General features: G+C 45.0%; 1 protein-coding gene across 4 annotated transcripts in view; it reads right to left on the bottom strand.

Moving 5' to 3' along the window:
* Positions 1-23,381: 23,381 nt before the first annotated feature.
* CPEB1 (cytoplasmic polyadenylation element binding protein 1) overlaps positions 23,382-27,510 on the bottom strand; it is a 148,481-nt gene continuing 144,352 nt past the window's right edge. For all 4 annotated transcript variants that reach the window (XM_029575167.1, XM_029575166.1, XM_029575165.1 and 1 more), the window contains exon 12: positions 23,382-24,906. In XM_029575167.1, coding sequence (XP_029431027.1) covers positions 24,796-24,906 — 111 coding nt within the window. In that variant the 3' untranslated portion in view covers positions 23,382-24,795. The remainder of the gene's footprint in view (positions 24,907-27,510) is intronic.

Here is a 27,510-nt window from a genome sequence, read left to right as displayed (position 1 = left end):
TATGCTCCTGACGTCGGGGGACAAAGGTAGCCGGCGCAAAGGTAGCGCCGGCGCCATTTCTACAATGCACCAGAGGCCCGAGAGTAAAAGATCACACCGGGACCCCCCCCTCTGGACCCCAGGTAATTTAAGGCATTTTGGGGGTGTTCGGGAGGGTGGGGGATTTATTTTAAAGGGTCGGGGTGGGTTTTAGGGATGTTTTAGTGTGCCGGTTTTCCCGCCCTCCCCCGATTTACGATTTTCACGATATTTAAAAAAACAAAACCGCGACGATCCGATTCCCTCCCCCCCCCCAGCCGAAATCGATCGTTAAGACGATCGATCACACGATTCACATCTCTAAAGGAAATGTCCTGTCCAACAACTTGATTGTGTTCTTTACCAGGATGATGAAAGTAGCGGATCAAGGATGTAGATGTTGCCTAGCTAGACAAGTTTTGATACTGTTCCACCTCAAAGAGGCTGATGCAGCATCGGCGCATGTTAAATGGGTGTTCATGATTGAGCGCCCACTCCCTTAAGGCGCACCAATCCACCTCTCCCGGGTGCCTGATTTAATATTTAAATTGGGTGCTGTGGTAAAAAGGAGGCGCTAGGGGAAGTTGTACAGTCCAGTGCCTCCTCCACAGCGGGCACCTAAGAGAGGTGGCTGTCAGCTGGTAAGGAAAACGGATGCGCAATTTTATGAGCATCCATTTTCCTAACCTGTGTATTACCACAGGTTAGGAAAATAGATGCTCGTTAATTGAGAATCCCTTTCCCTAACCTGATTGCTGGCAAACTTCTTTTTTTTTTTTTTATTATTCTATTTCAGTTCCTCTGACTTAATATCGCAATGATATTGTCAGAGGAACTGGAAAAAGGAACAGAAAAGCAGCATTTTCTGCTTTTGTTATTTTTTTTTAGGCTCCTCAAGAATTGACACCTGCTCTGGGCAGGCGTTAAGTTTTGCAGATTGAAATGTGCATGTTGGGCACACTTTTTTTTTTACATCAGGGGAAATAGGTAATAACCTCATCAACATGAATTTACTTGTGATGAACGCTATTACCTACACACTCAATTGGATATGCGTTTTGGACACGCTAACCCCCATTTTGCATTGAGGGTTATGGACTTGCAGCCAATCATGTGTGGAGCTGTGTGCTGTAGCCGGTGCATAGTATTGCATCGACCTGAAAGATTGGTAAGCAAATTAGATTGTATAGGAGGACAGAAAGCTGTGACCTGGTGCAATAAACAATTAGCCACAATAATCAGGAGCAAAGGAACTGTTCAGACAGATCTAGATGTAATAGTTTTAGATGACCTGAAGGTTGCCTGTCACTGTAATAAAGCATTGGGGCATAAGCACAGGTATTATCAATAGTAAAAGAGAAGGTGACTTTGTCTTTGTATCAGCCACTAGCGAGGCTCTATCCTGAATACTGTGGAGGCCATACCCTCATAAGGACATTGAGAGGATGGAAGCAGTTCAGAAAAGGGTTACTAAAATGATACAGGGTCTGCAACACACACTCTACACAGAGGCTTAAGACACTGAAAATGTATTTGCTAGGGTAAAGCTGAGATATGATGCAAACTTTCATATGTTTATCAGCCTTCAGTAGAGTATAGGAAATTGTCATACATAGAAATATCCAAGGATAAAAAGGTCATGATATGTAAGTTGGAAGGAATGCAGATCAGGAAATACTTCTTTACCGAGTGGGTGGTGGATCCCTGGAATGCTCCAGAACTTAGCACCTATCTTTTCAGCCTGTTTTAAAAATTTGAAATGCACTAGTTTAAATCTGTCACTGCTTAGAGGAGCTGTCCAGACCATGGTGCTGAATAGCTGGTTCAGTTGTGATAACAAAAGTGTATTTTTGAGTGGTAATAGTTTGGTAAAACCACTCCTATCATTCCATCGAAATGTGTTTTAATGAACCCCTTAAGTTTACTGTTTTTTTTCCGCTTTTACACAGCAAATAACATGCTTAAACCTATTACAGAGTGTGAATTGGGTAGTTCCCAACTCTGCTATATAGAGAGAAAAGCAGATTGCATGGCCTGCTTTACACAGACCATGTGCCCTTTACACATTGGATTAAGAGATCAGATTTAGGTTATCAGATTTTGGAGTATCTAGGAAAATCTATTGCTGGTTCCAATCATCCCTGAAGAATTGCTTTCAGCAATTGACACTTGATAGTAGTTTTTCTTCATGGTTAACATGCCACAGGGTTTTGCATTGTCAGCCATTCTTTAATATTTATATGAGACATACAGTATGTCACTTGTTAGCTAACATGGATCTCAACCATAAGTTATATGCTGATATTCAATTTGAATTCCCTATGGGTGATTCAAATGAACATGCAATGTTAAAAATAAAAACAAAAGAGGAGAAGGAGAGCGGAACAGCTTGTTTGGGGGCAGAAGAGACGCCAGCCTTACCTGAACTTATTTCAATTCTTTGATTCCGGGAGGGTAAGAGACTCGGAGCCCTACCGAACACCAATTTCTTTGGTCTGACGTCATCAGCGGGGGACTATAAGATCGCCCCACTCACGGCGCGCAGTCGACGTGGCGCGTGTCGCCCAAGCCGCGCGCACCTGAGGGGCACGCGGCTTTGCCCCAGAAAGCTGGAATTTGGAACTTTAAGTAAGTAAAATTTATATTAGAATTATTTAAGCTCTCCTTCTCCTTCACTTGGAAACAGTATCCAACTGGGAACTTTTGAAGGAATTGAAAAGGTCTCTCTGCTTACGCTATTACTTGAAAGTAATTAATGCCTCATACCAAGAGGAAAGAAAGATTGAGGGAGATGGCAGCACCTACTCCCCCGATATCCCCGACTCAAGGGAAAATTGAGAGCTTTTTCAAAATTGCTCCTGGAGTAGCTCCTGAGGCAAGCGCTGCATGTCAACCAGAGGAGCCTGGGGATGACATGCTTGCTTCACCAATATCATTAAGCCCAGGAGCTCCGATAACTCCATCCCCACCCTGTCAGGAATTACAACAAGAGACCAGTACTCCATCTGTCTCACCCATACAGGGGGGTTTGAATGGGCAACTCAGCTTACACTCGGGTGTATTGGAAGCTGAGTTGAAAGACTCTACTATATTATCCCCTATAAAGAAGTTAGAGAAACCTTCTGTTATAACTCTGGACTCAGTCTGGACTGCAATTGTGACTCTTGAAAGTGCTATTTCAAAATTGACGAATATTACTTTGCAGATGAATAATCGAATTGTAATTAATGAAGAAGTAGCTAAGAAGCATGATGAGAAACTGTTAGAGATGGAACAGAAAGTAATTCAGATACAAAAAATTCAAACAAATTTGATTCAGGGGGATAAGGTACAAAATAGAAATTTAGAAAAACTGGAGAATGAGGTGAGGTACTTAAATTTAAGGGTGATTAATTTTTCCTTGAATAGATTTACAACGCTGCATGATCAGTTTAAAAAATACATGTTTGATATATTAAAAATACCTAAAGATGCCTCTCCCCCTATCTCAAAGATTTACTTTACAAAGTCAACTAATTTATTAGAGGGACAAACATCTCTGATAGATGTATCTAACCTGCTGGAGACTTCAACTGATGAAGTTATAGAGAAAAAAGCAACTGTTCTCGTCAAATTTGTTTTCCCCTCAGATAGGGATACAGTCTTGAGACTGTTTCTTAGAAATAGAATGAAAAATTTCTTGAATATCAAATTTGGATTTTTCCAGATGTTACTAGGGTAACTCAGGTAAGACGGAAGCAGTTCCTTGAAATGAAAGCCCAGGCTGATCAATTGGGAGCCCAAATGTTGATAAGATATCCGTGTAAGTGTTTAATTCGTCATGAAAATAATACTTATATATATTTTGAACCAGAAGATTTGAAAACCTTTTTGGATGCAAAAAAGATGATGGGGAATAAGTAGAGAGTTTTGAGTTATCAATATAGAAAGTAGGAGGCAATACCTTCAATTATACTTGGAAAAATTTCCTAGATTGCTCTTTTCTAAGATTGGTTGGATATCTGTTAGATTTTCTTTGAATGTAGGATATCTGCTGTTGTAAAAACAATATATGATAGAGAATGTATAATCAATATGGTACACGACAGTAGATATCCGAATTTGTTAGTGGCAGTATATGTCATGATATTGTATAAATTAATAAAAAATAAATAAATAAATAAATAAATTAAAAAAAAACAATAGCTAAAAATATTGGGACTTGGTTATTGGAAAATAATCTGGCATTGAACATCAATAAAGATAGAAGTCTTCTTGATAGATGTTTGAAAATAATCTTCCTGAGACAATTTAAATTGAAGGTCATAGATTTCTTATTACTACCCCATTATGAGACTTGCGTGGAATTTTCTATTCATCATCTTTCAAGCCACATCCAGAATATATATATATATTTTTTAAATAAACTACATAGCATGCACATTTAAGACTATCTATAATGGATTTTTAGACTGTAATTCAAGCAAACATGTTAAATGACCTGGATTATTTATTTATGAACATTTGATACTCCACTTTGTGCCAGGTTTGGTCTCAAAGTGGATTACAGAAATTAAGAAAAACAGATAACATGTTTAATGATTACATTTATTAATCACTCAAAATAAAATTTCAAAATATTACATTTCACACCACCACCTTAATAACAATCATTTGCTTAAGCTCAGCCAACACACAGCATAAGCAACTCATAGCAACCAAAATGCACCCTGCTCCTAGAGAAAAGCCTGCCTAAAGAGGAACATTTTCAATAATCCTCTAAATGTCTTTAAGCACTCACTTAAATGTAAATCTACTGGAAAAGAATTCTACAAAGTGGGGCTGCCACAGCAAAGGCATACTCTCTAGTTAGAGAGAGAGGCGAGCACATTTGGCAGAGTGAAGCATGTCTCTTTGTACCAACCTTCATGCTTATTAAGATCCTATCAGTTTCAAAAGTGTTAGATCATGGACAAGATCCTGAATTGATTAAACACTGTCATGCCCAATTTTATACGCTTCTCACTGGCGCAAAGGAAGCCAATGTAGGTCCATAAGTGTTGAAGTAATATGTTCATTGCACTTCGTTCCAGTAAGAAGACGTGCAGTGGCATTCAATAGTAATGAATGTGGTTGTATAGAAGTATCTGGAAGTCCATGATAGACTATTCCAATACTCAATGGGCTAGATTTTAAAAGCCCTGCGCGCGTAAATCCTCCCGGATTTACGCTCGCAGGGCACTTGCGAGCCGGCGTGCGCAAAGCCCCGGGACACGCGCAAGTCCTGTGGCTTCGTAAAAGGGGCGGGAGGGGGCATGTCCAGGGTCAGGGGGCAGGCCAGGAGGGTGGTCCCGAGTCCCCCGGCACCGCGGCCTATGCCGGGGATGCAAAGCGGCACGCACAAGTTACGCCGGCTTCAAGCAGGCATAACTTGCCCAACAAAGGGGGGTGTGTGTGTGTGTGTGTGAGGGGGGGGGGGGGGCGCGGAGGGAACGGAGGCAGGCTGCGCGGCTCAGTGCGCGCAGGCTGCCAATTTTGCGCAGCCTTGCGCACACCGACCCTGGCTTTTATAAGATACGCGCGGCTATGCGCGAATCTTATAAAATCCAGCATACTTTTGTTCGCGCCGGTTGTGCGCACTTTTTAAAGATCTACCTCTATGTGGGGAAAAATAGAAATCAGCTTGATGTAAGAGATGCTTTAAACTGCTCACTCCTTAGAAAAGCCCATTTTGATAACGGCGTTAATATGCAGAGAAATGAAAAAAATTGGAGTTTAACCAGATCCCAGACTTTTAATGCAGTCATTAATGGAAAAAGACCTTTTGTTGATAACAATTGAGGCCTTTTGACTGATTGAACAAGGACTCTGAATAAGCAGAAATGTAGTTTTGGACATATTGAAAGCTAACTTTTGATGAAGCCATTGTGTGATGGGTGAAAAGCAGATCTGAAGTTGTCCAATAGTATCCTGCCATGTTGCCTGAAAGTGGATAAAAAATTATACGTCAGCAAAAATTTCATAACCATTGCAAAGGCTTGCAGATGTGAGAGGAATGCCAGTTTTGATAGATGACCATCGTGGATATTCATTTTTAATCTTGAACTGCTGTGTAGATTGCAAAAAGAGGAGGTAAACAGTTTAAAATTAGATCTGCTATGCCACATTCTTGCAGTCAGTGGAGAAGAATCATCTGTCAAACACCGATGAAATGTCAAGTGACAACAATATAGCACTGAATATTATCTAAACCTCTTTTGATGGTCAGTTAATGAAAGTAAAAGTTCAGTACTCAGAGCATCTAAAACCAAATTGGTGTGGGTCAACAACTTCTCTGCTTTTAGTGGAAATTGGTTATTGTAATTCAGTTCTGCTAGGCCTTTCTGCTTCCACATTGTAAGCCCTGCAAATCACCCACAATGCAGCATGCATGCATCATGGTTGGTGCTACTAGAGCACAGCCCATCATCTCAATTTTAGAATCAGTACATTATCTTTCAGTGGTATAACGTGAAAATTGTGTTAATTTTTTTTTTGTTTTAAGTACTTCATTCTTTGGTCCCTATTTGTATGAGTGTCTTTGAAAGTTTATATTCCTGCACATTTCAAATAGATAGTGCCTGTATATTTCTCTCCCCCCCCCTCCCCAAGATCTTAATACAGTAGCACTTGCATGAGACTAAATAGTGAATGTTTGGTGGAAGGAGCAATGACCCTTCCTGCTGTTATTCAGTCTGAGATGTACATAAAGTCATTTAGGAAAAAGATTAAAAAAAAAAAATACCCCCCCCCCCCCCAAAACACCTTAAATTTAAACAAGGTTTTTGGTGGGGAGTACACAGAACTACCTAGGAAAAAAAAACCCCAACTAGCATCCCCTTCTCAAAAAGGCTTTGATGGTGGGGTGGCAGCTTTCATAGACTGCACTCCCAGTACAGTGTGGAAATATAATGAAAACATTCCAAATGTGTGTGTTAGTTTGTATTATGTTTTACTAAGAACATCTGATAGGCAAGTTATAAAATAAAGCAGCAAATTTTAAGAACAGACCCTTTCCTTACAATTCTGGATTCTCCAAAATGGTCTTCCTCACACTGTCCATAGAGGAAGAGTGTTCGCCTGGATCCATTGGCATGTCTTGTACTATAGAGTTAGACCTAACTGGTATGGCCATGTTCCTCCTTATTCATACCCATGTGGCCCTGGCAGAAAAAGGCTGCTGGATCTGCATGGGCAGGAAGGAGTATCTGCCCACAGGCAGAAAAGGAGGAGTATGATAAGGCAACTGCAGATCCCCTCATACGACAGCACAAGAAGAGCAGCTGAGGGCCTATAGAGACACGAGAGCAAGCCTGCGTGGGAGTGAAACAGCATGAGAGTGGAGGCCCACCGCATTTGAAGGGGGGGGGGGGGAAGGGAAGACAGAACAAAATGGAAGGAAATACTATAAAAGGAATTGGGAACAAACAGTTAGGGAACATCTTATTTTTCTAATGTGGTGGTCCTAAGCTTTTTTTTTTCTTCAAAACAGTAAAAAAAAAAAAAAAAAGTTTAGTTTTTAGTGATTAGTCTGTTACTTTGGGAATGTATATTACATATTGGAGAAATTACTTACTTGATAATTTCATTTTCCTTAGTGTCAACAGATGGACTCAGGACCAATGGGTATAGTGTACTCCTGATAGCAGTTGGAGACGGATCAGATTTCAATCTGACGTCACCACCAGTACATATACCCCCTGCATGAAGTGCAGCTTTTTAGTATTCTCCAAAAAAGCATTGTGGATATGCGTGACTGACTAATTTGACTTGAATAACTTCATAACTTGGTTAAACTTTATAACTTGATCTGGTTGAATTGGCTATAGCTGGAGACCGCCAGTGCCCTCAACCGGAAAGCGTCGACACCTGGTAGGATGGGTGTCTAAAGTGAAGGAAAATATGGCTTACCCTTATATCATTCGAAATTCCATGAGTAACAGCAGCCAAGGGTGGGATGCCGAGTCTGTCTACACTAAGGAAAACGAAGTTAGCAGGTAAGTAATTTCTCCATCAACCTCATCCTTAACACCAACAAAACCAAAATCCTCCTAATAGCCCCAGACAACTGCATTCCACTTAACCCCCCCCCCCCCAATTTCTTCTCAACTCCCCATCACATCTATCGCCCACACAACGCATGTAAGAGACCTTGGTGTGCTACTAGACAACCAACTCAACCTAAGCAAATTCGTAAACACCACCAAGGAATGCTTCTTTAAATTGCAAGTATTAAAAAAATTAAAATCACTACTGCACTTCCGAGATTTCCACCTGGTACTACAATCTATCATCCTCCCGAAACTGGATTACTGCAACTCACTCCTTCTGGGCCTACCCACCAGCACAATCAAACCACTTCAGATGGTCCAGAACGCGACGGCCAGGATCCTCACAAACACCAATAAAAGGGAACACATCACCCCTATCCTACAGAACCTTCACTGGCTGCCAATTAAATTCAGGATACTCTTTAAAGCCCTCATGATGATCCATAAGGCCTTACACAACATCTCCCCCCCTCAACCTAACCTTCCAACTTCAGCAGCACACTACCATGAGACCCATAAGAAGATCGTACAAGGATATGCTACAAACCCAGCCGGCCAAAACCTCACTTAGGAAACGCACCCTTTCCACAGCTGGTCCCTCACTTTGGAACTCGCTCCCTCCGGACCTCCGCTAAGAACCCTGCCTTTTGGTATTCAAAAAGAAGCTAAAGACTTGGCTATTTAGCCAAGCGTTCCCCGAGAGCTAAGAGCAGATGAATCAAGCTTTACAGACGCTGGTCCACCAATCTCACTGTAAATATGTTTTGAATTTGTATATGTTTTGAATTGTACTTTATTTTGCTAATCATGTTTTGAATTGCATTCCACTGGTTCTCTGTAAGTTTCAGTTTCAACCTTGTTCTAATGTATCCGCCCCCAAGGCGACAGTTCAGTTCTCTGTAAACCGGTGCGATATGTATTCTATACAGAAACATCGGTATATAAAAAAAAAAATGTAGCAGATGGACTCAGGACCAATGGGATGTATAAAAGCTACTCCCGAACCGGGTGGGAGGCTGCCCGTGACCCACTTCGTATTGCTCTTGCAAAGGCCGTGTCCTCCCGAGCCTGAACATCCAGGCGGTAGAACCTGGAGAAGGTGTGGATAGAGGACCATGTCGCCGCCCTGCAAATCTTGGCAGGTGACAACATTCTGGTTTCTGCCCAGGACACTGCCTGGGCTCTAGTAGAATGGGCCTTGACTTGTAGAGGCAGCGGCTTGCCTGCTTCTATGTAGACTTCCTTGATCCAGCAAGCTATGGTTGCCCGCGAGGCCACTTCCCCTTGTCTCTTCATGCTGTGAAGAACGAATAGGTGGTCCGTTCTTTGTATGGGTTCCGACGTTTCCAGGTATCTGGATAGGAGTCTGCCGATGTTGAGGTGGTGAAGACTACGAGCTTCTTCCGAATTCTTAAACTCATCCGGCGATGGTAGCGAGATGGTTTGGTTAAGATGGAAGTGTGACACCACTTTGGGAAGGAACCGTGCGTAGCTGAATGGTTCCTGGGGTGAGCCTGAGGAACGGCTCACGGCAGGACAGTGCTTGTAGTTCTGAAATGCGGCAGGCTGAACAAACTGCCAGCAGGAATGCCGTCTTCAAAGTTAATAGTCGGAGAGACAGTCTGCAGAGGGGCCTGAAGGAGGCTCCTGCTAGAAAATCCAGGACCAGGTTGAAATTCCAAAGAGGTACCGGCTACTTTAGGGGTGGGCAGATGTGTTTGAGCGTGGTATGATGTCGTGGTCTTCGCACCAGGCTTCAAATACTCTCCAAATCCTTATGTACATTAAAGATGTGGAGAACTTGCGTGCTCAGAGTAGGGTGTCGACTACAACCCCCCCCCCCCCTCGAGTATCCGCTCTCTCAGGCAAGCCCTCTCAATAGCCAGGCCATAAGAGAGAATAGAGTTGGATCCTCGTGGAGGATCAGCCCTTGTTGAAGTAGGTTTCTGTGTGGAGGCGGCGGCGGCAGCGGCAGCAGGGGGGTCCCTGCCAGTAGTATTCTCATGTCTGCATACCACGGTCTTCTTGGCCAGTCCAGGGCCACCAGAAGTACGTCCCCTGTGTAGCTGTATCTTGTGAATGATTGCGCCCAATAGGGGCCACAGCGGGAAGGTGTATAATAGAGTCCCCTGTGGCCAGGTCTGTACCAGGGCATCAATCCCCTACTGTCTTGGGTGGAAGTAAATCTCCAGGAGATCTCGGCCGTTCACATTGCCAGGAAAGACAACATCACGGCAGACTACCTCAGCAGAGAAAGTCTAGACCCAGGAGAATGGAAGCTGTCGACTGCTGCATTCCAAATGATAGTGATAGCTGAAATACCTGGGTACTTGGACCTTCCCGTAAACCAGTCCAATGCCCATGTCTGGTGTTCTCCATGGTTCACTTTCATTTGGATTGCTGCGGTTGACAGCTTCCATTCTCCTGGGTCTAAACTTTCTCTGCTGAGGTAGTCCACTGTGATGTTGTCTTTCCCGGCAATGTGGATGGCTGAGATCTCCTGGAGATTTACTTCCGCCCACGACATTAGGGGGTCTATTTCCAGAGATACCTGTTGGCTTCTGGTTCCCCCCTGAAGGTTGATGTAAGCCACTATTGTGGCATTGTCTGACATTACTCTGACCGCTTTGTCCCAAAGTCTGAATGAACCGTAGGCAGGCTAGTCTGACCTCCCGCGCTTCTAGGTGGTTGATGTTCCATGGCCCTTGGGCGGTTAGCTCCTCGCAGTGTGCTCCCCATCCTCATAGGCTGGCGTATGTGGTGAGCAGGGTCCAGGTTGGTGAAGATAGTCTTGTGTCCTGGCTCAGGTGGCTGAGCTGCAGCCACCATCGTAGGTGGGTCTGAACTCTGCCCAGGAGTGGTAGATGTGCGGCGTAGTTCTGAGACAGTGGATTTCATCGTGATAGAAGTGAGTGCTGTAGGGGTCTCATGTGAGACCACGCCCATGGCACTACTTCCAGTGTGGATGCCATCAGATCAAGGACTTGCAGGTAATCCCATGCTGTGGGGCAAGGTTTGCTCAGCAGGATTTGTAACTGGTTCCTCAGTTTTGATCACCTTATGGGAGTCAGGCTGACCTTGTCTTTGGTGTCGAATCGGACTCCTAGGTATTCTAGAGACTGTGAAGGCTGCAGACAACTTTTGTTTGTGTTGACCACCCATCCGAGACTCTCCAGTAGAGTTTTAACACTGTTGGTTGCTCGGTGACTTTCCTCTGGAGATTTAGCCCTGATCAGCCAATCATCTAGGTAAGGGTGTACGAGGATTCCTTCCTTCTTCAGTGCTGCCGCCACCACCACTATGATCTTGGTGAACATCTGGGGTGCTGTGGCTAACCTGAAGGGTAGTGCCCGGAACAGGTAGTGACGGTCCTGGATTTTGAAGTGTAGGAAGCGCTGATGTTCCTGATGGATCGGGATGTGTAGGTAGGCTTCCGAAAGATCCAGGGATGTGAGAAACTCTCCCGGTTTTAAATCGCCCTTATTACAGAGCATAGGGTTTCCATGCAGAAGCGGGGAATCCTCAGGTGGCGGTTGACAGACGAAGTCCAGGATGGGCCTGAACATCCCCTCTTTCTTGAGGATGATAAAATAAATGGAATAATGCCCAGTATTTATTTCTTGTGGGGGTATTGGGGTTATGGCCTCAAGGGCCAGTAGTCTGGACAGTGTAGCTTCCACCACCCTCTTGAAGGGGTCATGGCAGGGGGATTCCACGAACTTGTCCAGAGAGGTTCGTAGGAAATCCAGGTAATACCCCTCTCAAGTGATGGTTAGGACCCACTTGTCTGAAGTTCGAGCCATCTGTGGTAGAATAGGGCTAGTCTGCCCCCTATGACTTCTTCCCTTGGATGGGTCGGCTGAATCTCATTGTGGGATGCGGCTGGGGCCTGGACCTGAGCTGGTTCCCCTTTTGTTGTGCTTGTTCCGAAAGGACTGGCTCCTGCCTGTAAGGTGGGGCGCTTGATAATTATGTCTGTATGTGTTGAAGCACTGTGAACCTCTGCCCCAGGAGGACCGGGGGAAGGGTCGCTAGTTTTTCTTATTCCTGTCCTCCTGTAGTCGCGGCAATGGGGACTTGCCCCATTTGTTAGCCAGATTCTCTAGTTTGCTGCCGAACAGGAGGGATCCTTTGAAGGGCATCCTTGTGAGTCACGTTTTGGCAGATGCGTTGGCCGACCAGCTTTGGAGCCAGAGTTGCCTCCTGGCTGCCACAGCTGATGACACTCCTCCGGCAGCTGTGTGCACCAGATCGGAAGCAGCATCCGCAAGGAATGATACTGCTGGTTCCATGGCTTCCCCAGGGTTGTTGCTCCTGGTCTGTGATAGACAGGCATGTGTCACCACAGTGCAGCAGGCCACTATTTGTAGGGACATAGTGGAGACGTCAAAGGACTGTTTAAGGATGGATTCCAGACATCAGTCATGAGCATCTTTGAGCGCTGCACCTCCCTCCACTGGGATAGTAGTGTGCTTCGAGACCATGCAGACCATGGCATCCACTTTTGGGCATGTCAGAAGGTCTTTGGCTGCCGGGTCCAGGGGTACATGGCTGCCATAGCTCGTCCCCCTTTGAATGTGGACTCTGGAGCACTCCATTCCAGGTCAGTTAGCTGCTGGATGGCTTGTAACAAAGGGAAATGGCAAGAGGTCTGGCGGAGTCCCTCTAGCAGGGGATTTGTATTAGGCTCCCCCAAAGCACTTGTGCCCGGCGTAGCAAGCTCCTTCAGGTTGTGGGTGACCAGGTCTGGGAGCTCATCCTTGGTGAAGAAGTGTCTCATGGTTCGGTGAGACTCTGTTCCCGGGGGGCAGTTCCCCCTCTTCTAGGGGCTCTGGTTACTCTTCAGAGTTGTCTGTGTCCCTGTAGGTGGGGCTTCTGGGCGGTGGAAACATTTGTCTGGGCCTAGAGGGGCTAGGGGCATAAAGGTCTTCTGGTGGAGGCTCCGTCTACATGTGAACGAAGGTGTGTAAGCCTTTGAAGAATTCCACCCATGAGATAGACGCTGGGTCCAAGCTAGGGAGTGCTGTGTCCCTGGGGGTCCCCGTTTGAGGGGGTGTCCTGCTGGAATTTGCTAGGTCCGGGGTACTCATTGAGGTGCTAGTACTCGGCCCTGGGTGGGACTGGATCTCCAAGGGCCTCCTCGCACAGGGCGTTGGCCTCTTCATTTTGTGCGGCTCTGATGTGGCATGCTGGGCAGAGGCCTTGAGCCTTGATCTCAGTTTCCGGTGGTGCCATGGATATAGGCGCGTAAATCCTTATGCGCTCCGGTGCGTCTAATATGTGCGTGCAGGCAGGTGTGCGCCCAGCGCGCATATATCTTATGCGCACAGCCCTTGTGTGTGTAACTTTATGTGCACATGTATTTTGTGCACCTAGCTAGCCTTGTGCGCCCAGATTGAGACGGTGGACAGAGCGGCGAATAGGGCCAAAATGGCGACAGCGACCAGCGCGGAGGGTCTCCACATGGGAGGAACCCTTGGATCTAACTGGGGCCTGGCCCTGCTAGGGCAGATCAACCCTGCAACACTGGTCCCAGCCGGCAACCTGTGAGACTCCTCGAACCTCTGAGTCTATGAAGATTTCTACCTTACCTTTGGTGCTTCCCGGTTTCATCCCGGGCAGTCTCCGGCTGTGGGGGGAGAGGGTAAATACATTCACTGCCGCACTCGAGGATGCACCCACTGCCTCTCAGCCGCGCCCAAGATCAGGGGCTAGGTCCCCACCACGGATCAGCCACCAAACCGAGGCTTACCTCCGGACCACGGAAATCACCTCGAACTCAACTGGGGGAGGGACCAGAGGGTATCACCGCAGGAGTAGAAGTAGATTTTCTTCTGAATTTGGGTTTTCTCTGTTGAATTTGTTCTAACACTATGAGAGCGTGCAGGTAGTCCCTAACTGCTATGGAGACGGAAAATACTGAAGAGCTGCACTTCCTGCAGGGGTATATGTACTAGGGCTGAAGTCAGATTGAAATCTGATCCGTCTCCAGCTGCTATCAGGAGTACACTATACCCACTGGTCCTGAGTCCATCTGCTACATACTAGGAAATTGTATTTTGTTCTTTCTTCCGTATTCCTCTAGTCAGGATCTGGTTTCTTGGGGTATTTTAATTTTGTGTGCATGTTTATTTCTAATGTGTAGTCTTATTCTGGATTAGGTAAGGGTCCATCTGTATTCCTTACATTTAACTGGAGGTGCAGTATTTCTGCTGGCATGTAGTTTCTGTATGATGTAGCAGTCTAGCTTGTTCTGTTAATCGCAATAGGTAGGATAGTAGTTTTCTAGAGCATGGTATATTTGCATTACTGCAGTATCATAGATAAGGCTGCTGCTGGGTGAGAAGTAACACCAACCCCTACAAGAGAGAACACCTAGAACTTTGCCAGACCATCTCAGTACTCAATTTGGTAGTGAAGGGTTTGCCGTTAAGGAGACAAGTATGAGGGTGGAAGAGAACTGAGTGAGTGTGCAGAGTGAAAGGAACGAGAATAAGAAAGAATATGCAAGGGTGGGTACATGTGTATGAGAGTTTGCATGCATGTGTGCTGCTACAACTGTTCTCTCTAAGGAGTGGATTGCTACAAGTATAAAACTGATAGGCTTTTTGCAAAGTAAGTAGTTCACTTCTCACAGGGTAATGTAACAAAAAATTGTTGATCACAAGCAAAAAACATTTGCACACAGCAACCCAAGCCTTAGCAGGAACAGTAGATAGAACTGGTAGAAAGATGCACAATTTTCAGTTTGCTGGTCATTAAACTTGGGTACTGGAAATAAGCTGGCCAATATTTTCTAGTGCATAAAGCTTCTGGTGCATGATACTTAAGAATCTGCCTCTAGAAGGTCAGAGCATGATGCTTGAGCTACTGCTACAAAGTTTTGCATGAATGGACAATACCTACATCAGATATATTAAAGCAATACATTCTACACTAGCTCAGCAAGCTATGCTAATTGAAGAAACAGTATTAGCTCACCTTTGCTGTAATAAGTCAAGCCAGTAGCCCTAGTGGTCCTCAAGAAAGATTTTCAGATATAGATAAAAGGTCTTTTATTGAGCCAATGTGAAATGTCCATGGGACCATTTTCCTATCATTGTTGTAAACATGGCAGCTATTAAAATTTCCTCCTCCCTAGTCCTTTAGTGTGGTCTTAAAATTTTTGCTTTAAACAAAAAAGCCTGATTTTGATAAGGTTTACCATAAAATTTAACCACAAGGAAAAGTTTAATCTAAATTTAGTTGTAGAGAAGTTACACAAATGCAGTGATTGTCAGCAAATATTTTAAGTGACCAAATAATTCTTGCAATAGTAATTTTAAAGACAAGGTAGGAAGCAAGTTTGTCAGCAAGAATGCTATTAGGTCACTTTTTCGACAGAATGAATACATCTTAAAAGGACTCTTTTCCCCTTTACTCAAATAAAGCTGCACTTTAAATTATTGCATTCACTCATAAGCCTGCTGGTACAAGGCTGGTCAGTTTAAAAAAGTTCTAAACATTCTTAGCTCCCAAGTAATGAATTTATACTGCAATTTCTACCAAGAGAAGATTTCATATAAAAAGACTGGATCACAGATTGAGCTGCCAGGCAACAGTGTAAAATAGTTGTTAAAAGAGGCATGAAAAAGTTGTCTATTAGCACAAGAGCAGCACAGTACTGCTGTCCCATTATTGCTACTTGTGCAAAATCACTTTACCCTCCATTGCAAAATTAGATTGTAAAACCCTCTGAAGATTGGGAAATATCTATAGTATCTGAATGTAATCCCACTTCAAAGCAGATTAAAAAAAAAAAAAAAGGATGGATAACCAAGCCCCAACAACTGCAATTCAGAACAGGACAAGACAGGCTTCATGGCTCACATGGTTTTTTGCCATTTTTCATCTTTGTCGAGTTGGTGATATTGTTCTTTTACCTCTTTCAGTTGCTCCAAAGCCACAGCACAGTACTTAAAGGCTTATACTGTTTTTCCTGTTAAATTTTTGGCAGTGTAATACTTCAACCTGTACTTTCCTCATTCAGTTAGCAGAGATTACACCATCACTCCCAACTATTCCCCACAATTCCTTGGGTGACCTTGCTCACGTCCAACATCGTAAGTGCTAGCATGCGCTGGCTGCTGTTATGAAAACAAGGCTGAACTATACAATTGGATTGGCAAAGCGTGTGTGCAGGAGCGCTCCCCTCCCCCACCACAAGCTTTTACCTGTGTTTTCTTACAGCTGGGCTTTTTTTTTCCTTTTTAAACTCTTGCATCTGAAAGAAAATTATTTTCGTTTTCCCACAAAAGGGTCCTGTTGTGCTGTCTGTCCATTTTACTTTTTTCAGGCATTTCCAAGAGCTTCCTACAGCCAGAGCAAGACTGAGCTAGTCATGGCATACTGCTCAGAGGTTTCACCCAGCTCTGCTAGTTCAAGTGCACACAAGAGACGAGGTGCCAGATCGAGGGGGTCAGATCAAGGATATATTGAGAGCCCAGCATCCTGATAGTGGCTAATCTAGATCTCTAATAAGTATCCAGCAGATGCCAAAATGTTGCCCACTCCCAAGGATAAGCAATGGCTTGCCAAATCTACCAGGCAAATAAATTGTTTATGAACTTTTCTTCCAGGACTTCAACCAATTTAAGTTCAGCTATGCTAGATTTTGTGACTACGTGCCATAGATTAATTGTGCATAGAGTGGAAAAAATATTTCCAATTTGTTTTACTTCTGCTACCCATTAGTGCTAGCGCTAGGAGCCACTCCAGGAAACAAAAAGTTCCCTTTAACTATTCTACCCCACACACGATTTTATAAATCCGCATCATATCCTTTAACCTTCTTTCATAAGGGAGCAGTTCCATTCCTTTTGTTTTTGCTGCCTCTGTACTTTTTGTAGCTCTTTTTTGAAATGGGTACAACCAGATTCCTGCTTGTCCTTTGTTTTGCAGGTTTCTACATGCACTATAAATTTAATAAAAAAAGTTAGCATTTCCCTATAAATGTTTAGGGAACAAGAGGAGCTATATCTTTTTCACTCCTGAGCAGTTACAAAGTTTTCTGGAACAACTTCATCTCCAGTGTCTAACAGTTAAAAAAGGGAAAATATGGATGCAGGTTCTATACTTTCAACCTTTTGATTGTAAAAATTGTAGTAGTCTCCCATGTTTTCCATATCCTGCATATTCCTCTCATTGACATGAATGGTTTAGATAATATTCCTTATTTTCAACAGTGGTTTAACTATTATGTTTAAATGTAAATTACTGGTTATCAAACCATGTATTCATTTCTTTGTAAATCATATGATGTGTGATTAGAAAATTATAAAGTTTAAAAAAAAAAAAAGAGTTAGCATTTTGGTCTAGTGCCAGTTTTCTGAAGTACCCAAAATCTTGTTGCACGCTCTTCACTCCTTCCTTGGGTCCTACCTGTAAGGGCAGATTCCTTAAAAAAACCCAATGTTTAAGCCCAACTAAGGTTTGAGTAATGCATCAAATTTTCAGCAACTGATGTTGAAGTCACATGTTCTATTATCTTCCTGCAGAATGGAAAATCTGGAACCCTTCTTTCATTGCAATCCATAAATAGCAAGCTCATTTGATGCAAAGTTAAAAACTTTAAGTTTAAGATCAATTGATCTCATTCTCTGGAAAGAGTCAAGATGTGCAATGAAATAGGAACTTCTAATATAAAATGAGTCACTTAAGAGTTTTTTTTTCTCTCCCCACCTCCACACAATTTAGCAGTTTGTATGTGTTTGTTTGCTGAGATCTTGACTATCCATCCTGATAGCTCATGAATTTGTCTTGCAACCATGGGACAATCAATTATTCATACTAAAACATTCATATGAATGTGTCTATTGCCTGAGGAAGCCTGCATCCCCCTCTTCTCTGAAACTTAAGTAGTCAGAGAAATTTTAGTAGTCTTCCTCCTAAACACATTTTTGTGTGCATTGCAGTGTTATAGTCAAGACTGGTCTTGAGGGAACTTGGCACAGGGAAAAACCATTTGCTATTCTACACCAGAATATTTTTGGGCAATGTCATCTGTATATGGGCCTCTGGGCTTTTTCCATGAAAGGATCTGGCTGAAGTCTGAGATTTAGTGAGGTGCTACACACCTGCCAACATGTTACCAAAAACAGATCCTAGGGCACATGGTAGCCAACATCAGTCCTCAAAAGCAAAAGAGGTCTCATTGTCAGGCTTTCCACAATATGCAAATATATATTGCATATTCACTATGGACAGCCTGAATACCAGACCTGTTTTTGGCTCTCAAGACCTGAACTGGCCACCCCAGGGGAAGGGTCCCCTAACATGCCAGAAAAGGAAAATGAGTTCTTACCTGTTAGGTGGAGAGACTAAAACTGAAAGGATATCCTATGAGGACAGAGCCTATCCTGTAACCCTTCAGTATAACCATTGTCAAAGCAGAAAAATAGAACCCAAATAGGATCAAGCAAGTAACCATAAAGCTCAATAGAGCAACTGTAGAACAATGTAATAAACATGGTATGCCTATACACTCTTGCATATACTTGGTATTCAAACGACCAAGGCTTCCGGTGTAATTGCTCAGTATTCTTGCACAAAAATGTACTAGAATCTGCAAGCCTGCAAGAAACAAGCTTTGAGAGGACATAAGACAGGGAAGGGCATCTGGACTGATGCGTGGTACTACAGGAATGAAAATTAACAGGTAAGAACTAATTTCTCTTTCCCTGTACGTACCTGGATCAGTCCAGACTGTGGGATGTACCAAAGCTTCCCTAAACCTGGTGGGACCGAGACAGTCCCGCTCGAAGCACAAAGGAACAGAAAACCGGAGCGTGCACATCCAGATGGTAGTGTCTAGCAAAAGTATGGAAGGACGTCCAAGTGGTGGCCCTGCAAATTTCCTGCAGAGAAACAGGTTGACTCTCCACCCAAGAAGTAGCCTGAGAGTGCAGAGAATGAGCCTTCAGGCCCTCGGGAACCGGTCAACCTCGGCAAAGATAGGCCAAAGAGATCGCTTCTTTCAACCACTGCTCAATAGTGGTCTTAGAAGCCAGCTTACCCCAGTTGGGACCACACCAAAGGACAAAGATGGTCCGAAACATGAAAGTCGTTGGTAACCTGGAGATAGCAAAGCAGGAACCGTTTGACATCTAGTTGACTGAGATTGCCCCCAGGCATACCCGCAATCTCCTCTGGGGAAAACGCAGGGAGTTCTACCGACTGGTTGACGTGGAAGGTGGAAACAACTTTTGGCAAGAAAGAAGGAACTGTCTTGAGAGAGACCCCTGAATTGGAAAAACACAAGGGCCCCCCCGACAGGACAACACCTGAATCTCGGAGATCTGCCGAGCGGAGGAGATAGAGACCAGAGACAGTTTTTAGCGTGAGGTCCTTTAGCGTAGCGTGATGAAGAGGTTCGAATGGAGCCGCGCAGAGAGCCCGAAGGACCAGATTAAGACTCCACGATGGGCACGTGGCACGAGAAGGGATGGGTGGAGATGTTAACCCCCCTCAGAAACCGAATCACGTCCGGATGGCCCGCTAGGGAATGACCTTCCACCCGACCCAGGAGAGAGCAGAGTGCAGAGACCTGTATGCGCAGAGAACTGAAGGAGAGGCCCTTCTGAAGAAAAGAAAGAACCACGGAGACCGGGGCGGAGTGCGCTGGGATACCCGACTCCACACAAACTCAAAAACTTTCCAGATGGGTATGTAGGCCAGGGAAGTCAGTTTCCGGGCCCATAGCAAGGTGGAGATGACCTCCTCCTTAACCCTTACGCCTCAGGCGTTGCTGTTCAAAAGGCAGGCCGCTAGACAGAAGCGATCAGCCTGGTCCAAAAATACAGGCCCTTGAAGTAGACGAGGTAGAGGAGCAAGACGCAGGGGTCTGACCGTCGCCAGGTTGATGAGATCTGCGAACCACGGTTCCCTGGTGGAGTTAGATTCTGAGAACTTTTCCCACCAGGAGCCACGGGGGGGGGGGGGGGAGAACATGTACAGGAGGACATCCACTGGCCAAGGAAGAGCCGGAGCATCCATAACCTCTGAGCCATGCTCCCTCCAGCAGCTGAAGAACCGATGGGCCTTGGAATTGTGCAGGGTTGCCTTGAGGTCTAGGTGGGGGGGACCCCACCTGTCCACTATCAGAGCCATGGCCCTATCAGAGAGTTCCCACTCCCCCGGATCGAGCGATTGACGGCTGAGGAAATCGGCTTGGACATTTTCCTTGCCTGCGATGTGGTAGGCCGCCAGGCACTGCAGATGCTGTTCTGGCCACTGTGGTAGAGTTGGACAGGTCTCTTACCGCCTTGCTGCAGAGCAGGGGGGGGGGGGGGGGAGGAACTCCTGAAGGGCCAGGCGTACCGCCAGGGTCTCTAACCGATTGATGTGCCAGCAAGACTTGAGTCTGTGACCAGGTTCCCTGGAAGAGACAAACCGCACTCCAGCCCGACAGACTGGTGTCCGTGGTTACTATTGTCCACTGTGGCACTTGGAGAGGCATCCCCTGGAGGAGATGAGGGAGCGACAGCCACCACTGCAAGTCGTCGACTGTAGAGTCCAATAACGGAAGGACCATGTGAAACTGTTAGACACCGGCTGCCAGCAGGATAGCAAAGCTTTCTGTAACGGACGCATATGAGCAAAAGCCCAGGGGACGAGGTTGATGGTGGAAGCCATGGATCCCAAAACCTGCAGGTAGTCCCAGGCCGTCGGGGAAGGTAGAGCAATCAGATTCTGGATCTGCTTGATCAGCTTGAGAGCGTGCACACGCGGTAAGAAAACCTTGCCTACTCGGGTGTCTAAGTGGGCTCCCAGGAACTCTAACTACTGGGAGGGCTGAAGGTTGCTCTTGGAGAAATTCACTATCCACCCGAGGGAAGTGAAGAGAATACGCGATTCACCGCCTGTTGACAGGAAGCTGCCGACTTGGCCCTGAGCTGCCAGTTGTCCAGATAGGGATGGACAAGGATTCCTTCCTGGCACAGAGCCGCCGGCAACCATCACCATGACCTTGGTGAAGGTGCAAGGCGTGGTCATGAGACTGAAGGTTAGCACCCAAAACTGGAAGTCCTGGTTGAGAACATGGAAGCGAAGATACTTCTGGTAGTCGCGGTAAATCGGAATATGGAAGTATGCCTCTGTGAGATCAAGAGAAGCGAGAAATTCTCCAGGGCGAACCGCCAAGACCGCTCGCAGGGTTTCCATGTAGAAATGAGGAATTTTGAGGGTGCGATTGTCCCTCTTGAGGTCCAGTATCTGGCAATAGGACCAGTCCTCCTTGGGGACAACGAAGTAAATTGAATACTGGCCAGCGCCAAGCTCCCTCTCCGGGACCGGAACCACCGCGCCCAGATCCAGGAGTCTGGTGAGGGTTTGTTCCACTGCATCCCTCTTGGACTGCCTGCATGGAGAGAAGAGAAAAAGATCCGGAAGGTCGTGAACAATCTTGAAGGCATACCCGTCTGATAATGTCGAGGACCCACTGATCAGACGTGATTGACCCATTCCTCGTAAAACAGGGAGAGGCGGCCACCGAGGTAGGGGACCAAGGAATGAGTCAGCTGAACTTCATTGTGTGGCAGGCTTGGGGGTGGAGCGTGCAGGCTGGCTCTCACGAAAGAGCTGAGACCAAGACTGAGCTCGAGAAGAAAAACCCGAGGAACCACCCCGCCTGCGGAGTATAATGACACTGACCCCGGAAGCGAGAACGGGAGGGTGTGTAAGACCGGGTAGGTTTAGGACAGTCCTCCGGGAGTTTATGGACCTTGTTGTCCACCAAGGAGTCCATAAGCTTCTCAAGGTCCTCAAAGAGCATCTTACCTTTGAACGGCAACATGCCTAAGTGGGCTTTGGAAGACTGATCGGCCAACCAATTGTGTAGCCAGAGGAGCCTCCGGGCAGACACCGCTGAAGCCATGCCGGAGGAAGACTATCCCTGGGCTAAATTTGCTTGTCCTGCCGAGGAGGGACCTTCCTCACCCGGCAGGCAAGCAGAGCAGAGGCCCCATCATGAAAACCACGAAGAGGGCTGCCCACAAGAGAGGCAGGCTGCCTGCCGCGGCATAGCAGAACTGCTACTGAAGAAAAAAAAAAAAGGTTTGATTGACAGCCTGCAGGCCCGGAGTGAAGCAGGAGGGAAACCTGCTGACTCCTGCCTGTCTGGCTGCCGGTTCAAGGCCTGCTAAGACCAGAAAAGAAAAAAAAAAATACTGGTCTACTGCTGCAAATAAGTTAGAGGTAGGCGGATACCTGTAACTTATATTCAAACTTTAATTTTTTTTTTACTGAGCACAGCAGTCTTGTTCTAAACCCTCTCGGCAGCCAGCTTGGGGGCGGGGGGGGGGGGGGGGGGGGGGGGGGGGGGGGGAAACGAGACCCGGAGAGACTGTCCCCATACCTGGAAGCGGATATGGGCTCAGGCTATGCAGCGCACAAAGGCAAAGCCCTGCTGAGCCCAGCAAGAGCTGGGAGACTGATCCATCTCCCTCACAGAAGAAAGAAAAAAGTTACTAAGGGCAGAAAGTTTTTTGTTTTTTTTTAAATAGGAAAAGACAACTACAAATAAGTACTTGCTTGAGCCTAAGGAAAAGAAGAAGGAAAGGTTGACTAGCCTAAAGCAGAGAACCGAAGGGTGAGCTGCTGCACCTGTTGGAGACAGAAATACTGAAGGGTTACAGGATAGGCTCTGTCCTCATATAGGATATCCTTTCAGTTTTAGTCTGTCTCCACCTGCTGGAAAGGAGGCTCAACCCACAGTCTGGACTGATCTGGGTACGTACAGGGAAAGTGGGGGCCATCTCTGGAAAGCATAGAAAACACCACCATATAAAATGCACAAGGCTAGGACATGTGTTGTATTACTCTAGATATGCGCTTCCCCCAACCTGTGGAAATCTAAAGAATTACTGTACTTCAGCTGGCTAGGATACAGCAATCTACAAAGTTACCCAAAAAGGCCTGAACCAAAAGATGAACTAGTTAGAATCACTGAAGCGGCAATGAAAGATGGTCTTAAGATCCAGACGAGCAAGCATTTAAGCCATGTGTCCCCAGTAAGTCTTAAATGAGGACAGAAGAGTGGTCATTCTCCTCAGGATGCATCATGCAGGTAGTGCAAAGGCTGTGTCCCCTCACCCCCAAGGAGTCAAATGACTGAAATAGATCCTTGATGCACATGAGCTGCTCCTTACAAAGCCCAAAATCTTGTGTTCTGCCATGACAGCACATTCTGGGTATATGATTACTCCCCCACCCCCAATATCAGTTTCATTATAAGGACAGACACACAACAGGTAGTGATACTGCTTCAACATTTTTTTTTATTATGTGCCAAAAAAATATATTGTACACCACAGCTTACTCCACATCTGTAGGTAAGTGCAGTCGTCTTGCCTGCATACTACAATGAGGTAGAGACTTCACACAGCTTCACAAAAAAAGAAACCCACAAGAGCAGCTGGGATACATAACAAGGCATTTCAGCTCAGCAGGAAGAAAAAAAAAAAAGGTTTAACAAGACACTGGCTCTTTGGCACACAGCTTCCAATTGGGGGGAAAAAAGGATAAAACATCAAGGTTTGAAATGCCAGCAGCATCTGACTGCTGCATTACAGGCTGCATTGTTTGACAAAAAAATAATAGGTTAATTAGTCCTCTGCAGGAGCAAGGACTCCCTTCAGCCTTCAATCTACCCCTAGCAAAGGGCAGAAGCCCTTTTTTTTCAACTTAGATTATTCAAAAAAAATAGAGTTTAAGTCTTGTGACTGTGATTAAAAACCTCAACCCCTTCCCCCCCATAAGTGCAAATTAAAAAAGTGCAACAAAAACTTTAAAACTATGTACAGCAGCTCCAATGTCGTTTATCCGGTCCAGTTTCAAATCCAAAAATCCTGTTCTCTGGTTGCAAAGATCTCGATTTCACAACTTTTTTTTTTTCTCTTTCTAAACCAGCAGCCCCCAGACACAAAATAAGTTGCAATAATGTTAAAAGCTGCCAGGAAATAAAGGGAAAGTCTGTTTTTTTTCCAAATGACTTAAAAACCATCTTAAGAGTGTAAAAAAGGAACTGGTAAAAACCTTACGAGCGTAAAATGTGTGAACTATGATTTGGTTTAAATGAAGAGCAAAGTCTCCCTTTTAGTTGTTACAGTAAAAAACACCAGCTGAACACTCAGTTTATGCCGTTCAGATGGGGGTTAAATAAATTTGAAAGGCACTGTATGGCAAGTGCAAAAAATGGTGTCAATGAAACCTGCTGCATTATTACCATTTGAATTGCAAGGAATGTAAAAAAGCGCCTTATAATAAATAAAAGGAAAGAAAATACCTTAGGTGAAGGACTCAATACCAACACCTGCAGAACACATGGCCCTTTCTTTTTGCTTCTCCTCAGCAAAAAAAGCCACAAAAAAACAAAACAGATTCAGGGACCAAAGTCTGGGAACTGCAAGAACTGTTCTGGGGAGGGTCCCCCCTCAAAACCCCCCCCTCCAACAAAATTCACTGTGCATTAGTGCGAAACCCCCCTCCCCCATAACACAGACCAGCAAGTGCAAAAGGTGAACTTTTTTTTTTTTTTTTTTTGAAACAATTTCCTTAGTCCTTATGCGCGCTTCCAGTCTGGGCACTGCACTGCCGAGCGTGCCCACTTCTCCCCTGTTTGGCAGGTTAAATAAAAGCTTCTCCCTGCAGACTGCTGCGGCCGCTGCATCTTTTAGCTGGAGTCCCGGCTCTTCTGGTTGCGCATGAGCGGGCGGTGATGACGCAGGATCTCCATGGAGTGCTGCCAGTGCCAGCAGGAGCGACAGAAGTATTTGAAGCATACCTGGGGAAGGTGGGAGTGAAGAGGTGTTAGAAATAGAGCGACATGTCACAAACAAAAAAAAAAAAACAAAAAAAAACTCTAGCAGCCATGGCGTGCAGGGACGGGACAGCTTGCAGTCATTAAGAAGGCGTTATCAAAACGAAATTCAGTCACACTGTGCCTCTAACGTGCTTCACAGCAATAAAAAAAAAGTGGAAGCTTTTAAAAATCTGGATTGCAGCCACAATTTCTAGGAGCCTCAGCAAAAATAAGCTTAATTTTGATTTTTCTTTGTCTTACTCTGTTTTGAAAAAATGTTCTCTTCATTTTAGTTTTGTACTTAAGAAGCTAGAGGATAAGGAAAGATATTTGGAAAAAAACCTCTCCACATCAACTGTGTGAAGCATGCGGCAGCTCCAGGTGCCAATTTTTAGGTTCCAGGGAATTTTATACAACTGAGCAGGTATTCTGTATTTTGAGAATATTAGCATAAACATGTATCCTCAATACTTTCAAGAGTTCCCCTTTCTTATCCCAGTATCTTTGGCATACTGTGCAAACAGTTCTATACATGTCAACAAAAACACACATGTGCAACCGCACTTTTAAACAAGACACCCATGCAGGAACATGACGTAAAGCACTAGCATAGTCATTCACAAAAATGAAAGGAAAGCGGGGTAGTGAAACAGAAGTTTATGTTGAATATATGGCATCCTACCTCACACAAGGCTATGCTTCAGTAGCTAAAGCATAGCCTAACGTTAGTTCCCTTTTGCTAAATATTAGCCTTTCCTGGGCTCTTGAGGCAGACTTGTGTCTGGTGGCATTATAAACATGGAGAGGGAGTCTGCCTTCACTGCCTCATTGCAACTTAACATTCTGCAACACCTCCAATCACTTTAAAAACCCTTTTTTGGACCCCAAAGTAAAATATGAGCACAGCAAGCAGGGCAGCCCTGTGACACTGGAGTTCCAGTGAATCAGAGCTACCTGCAGCACTCTTCTGGAAACAGTTTAAATTGGACTGAACGTTACAAATTTTGGAAACAAATGAGACTTCTAGGCTGTTTTTGTCTCCTTACCAAATAGATTGAGCATCTCTTCCTACTTACACCATTTGTTCTACCCTTCTGCCTCCCAACGCTGGGAATAGCTCTGTTCTGGGTAACAGGAGACGTTTAGTTTTATCCGTTAATTTCCTTTTGTTGAGTTGTGTCAGACCAGTCCAGACTCCTAGGTTTATTCCCCACCCATACCAGCAGATGAGGCAGAGAACCAAATCAACTGTTCAGCAATACGCTGCTCATAACCTGGTGCAATAACCAGTCAGTAATCTCAGAGCCAAGTGGTAAGAGGAAACCTTGAAAACTAGCAAAAATAGGTTAAAAGCAGCTCTCAAATAGGAAGACTGAGGAAAGTATCACTTGGAGCCCCCACTAAAAAGGCAATTGGATGAGGCTCAGCTCAAGAAGTTACTTAATTTCCTTTCCATTAGTCCTGCTATACCAGCCCAGTCCTATACAGGTGTGTTCTCCCCAACCAGCAGATGGAGGCAGAGAACAGATTTCTTCCTATGACATCTACTACTTGGGAGTGATGCAGAACAGCAGGAATTTGGTATACCCTTGTTAAAGCAATGGATTAGACCCCCTCAACTGAGCCACAAGATAAATCTCCAAATTGAACCTGAGAAGAAATGCCCCCCCCCCCCCGCAACTTTCAACCTAATTGAGTAGAAGGAAAAAACAGTAAAAACCAAAGCAGGTAGCAGACAGAAGAAAACCTAGTCCCAGAAATGAGAAGGCCTTGCTTCCCAGGAGGGTTCTGGCATAGCAAAAACCAATGGAAAGGACATTAACAGGTAAGAAACTTTCTCCTTCCACTTTGTCCTGCTACACCAGTCCAGTCCTATACAGCTGGGAAGTTCCAAAGCCCTACCTATTTGGGTGGGAAGAAGTAAAGGCCACCTTGAGTACCTCTGCTCCAAATGCAGAGTCCTCTCTGACTAGAACATCCAGCTGGTAATGCTTCATAAAGTATGCAAAGTCAACCATGTGGCTGGCTTACAAATGTCTGCAGATAAGAGCACTTACACCTCTGCCCAAGAGGATGACTGCACTCTGGCTTGCTGGATAAAAGACTACTATTGTCTTGGCATATATCCTGAGAGATAGAATACCTCCAGAGTAGGTTTGAGTAAAATTCCAAAGTAGCTTTAGATGCTGCCTCACCTTTACACACTCTCAAAAAGGACAAATTGTTTATCTGACTTGCAAAAGGCATGCATCACCTCCAGATACCCAATAATCTCTGAACATCCAAACACCGAAAAGACTGAATCGCCCATAAACATGTGAAAAAAAAGCTGACAGACGCTGCCTGAATTTGGAAGGTGTAACTGATCTTAAGAAAAGGTACCGACAGAAAGAGACAACATCTGCAGAAAGGAGTCACAATATGCCAGTAACTCAAAAATAAGCCTAGATGGCAACCAAAACGGCTGCCTTCAAAGACAGATCCTTCAAGGATGCCCGTTTCAGTGGTTCAAGACAGGGCAGGGCCCTGACCACCAAGTTAAGGTCCCAGGAAGGTACAAGTGAGCGAAAGCGAGGTCTTACTCTT

This window comes from Rhinatrema bivittatum, chromosome 13 (assembly GCF_901001135.1).
Source record: "Rhinatrema bivittatum chromosome 13, aRhiBiv1.1, whole genome shotgun sequence".
Lineage (NCBI taxonomy): Eukaryota > Metazoa > Chordata > Amphibia > Gymnophiona > Rhinatrematidae > Rhinatrema > Rhinatrema bivittatum.
Note: the sequence above shows the minus strand (reverse complement) of the source record. Positions and strands in the feature narration are given on the sequence as shown.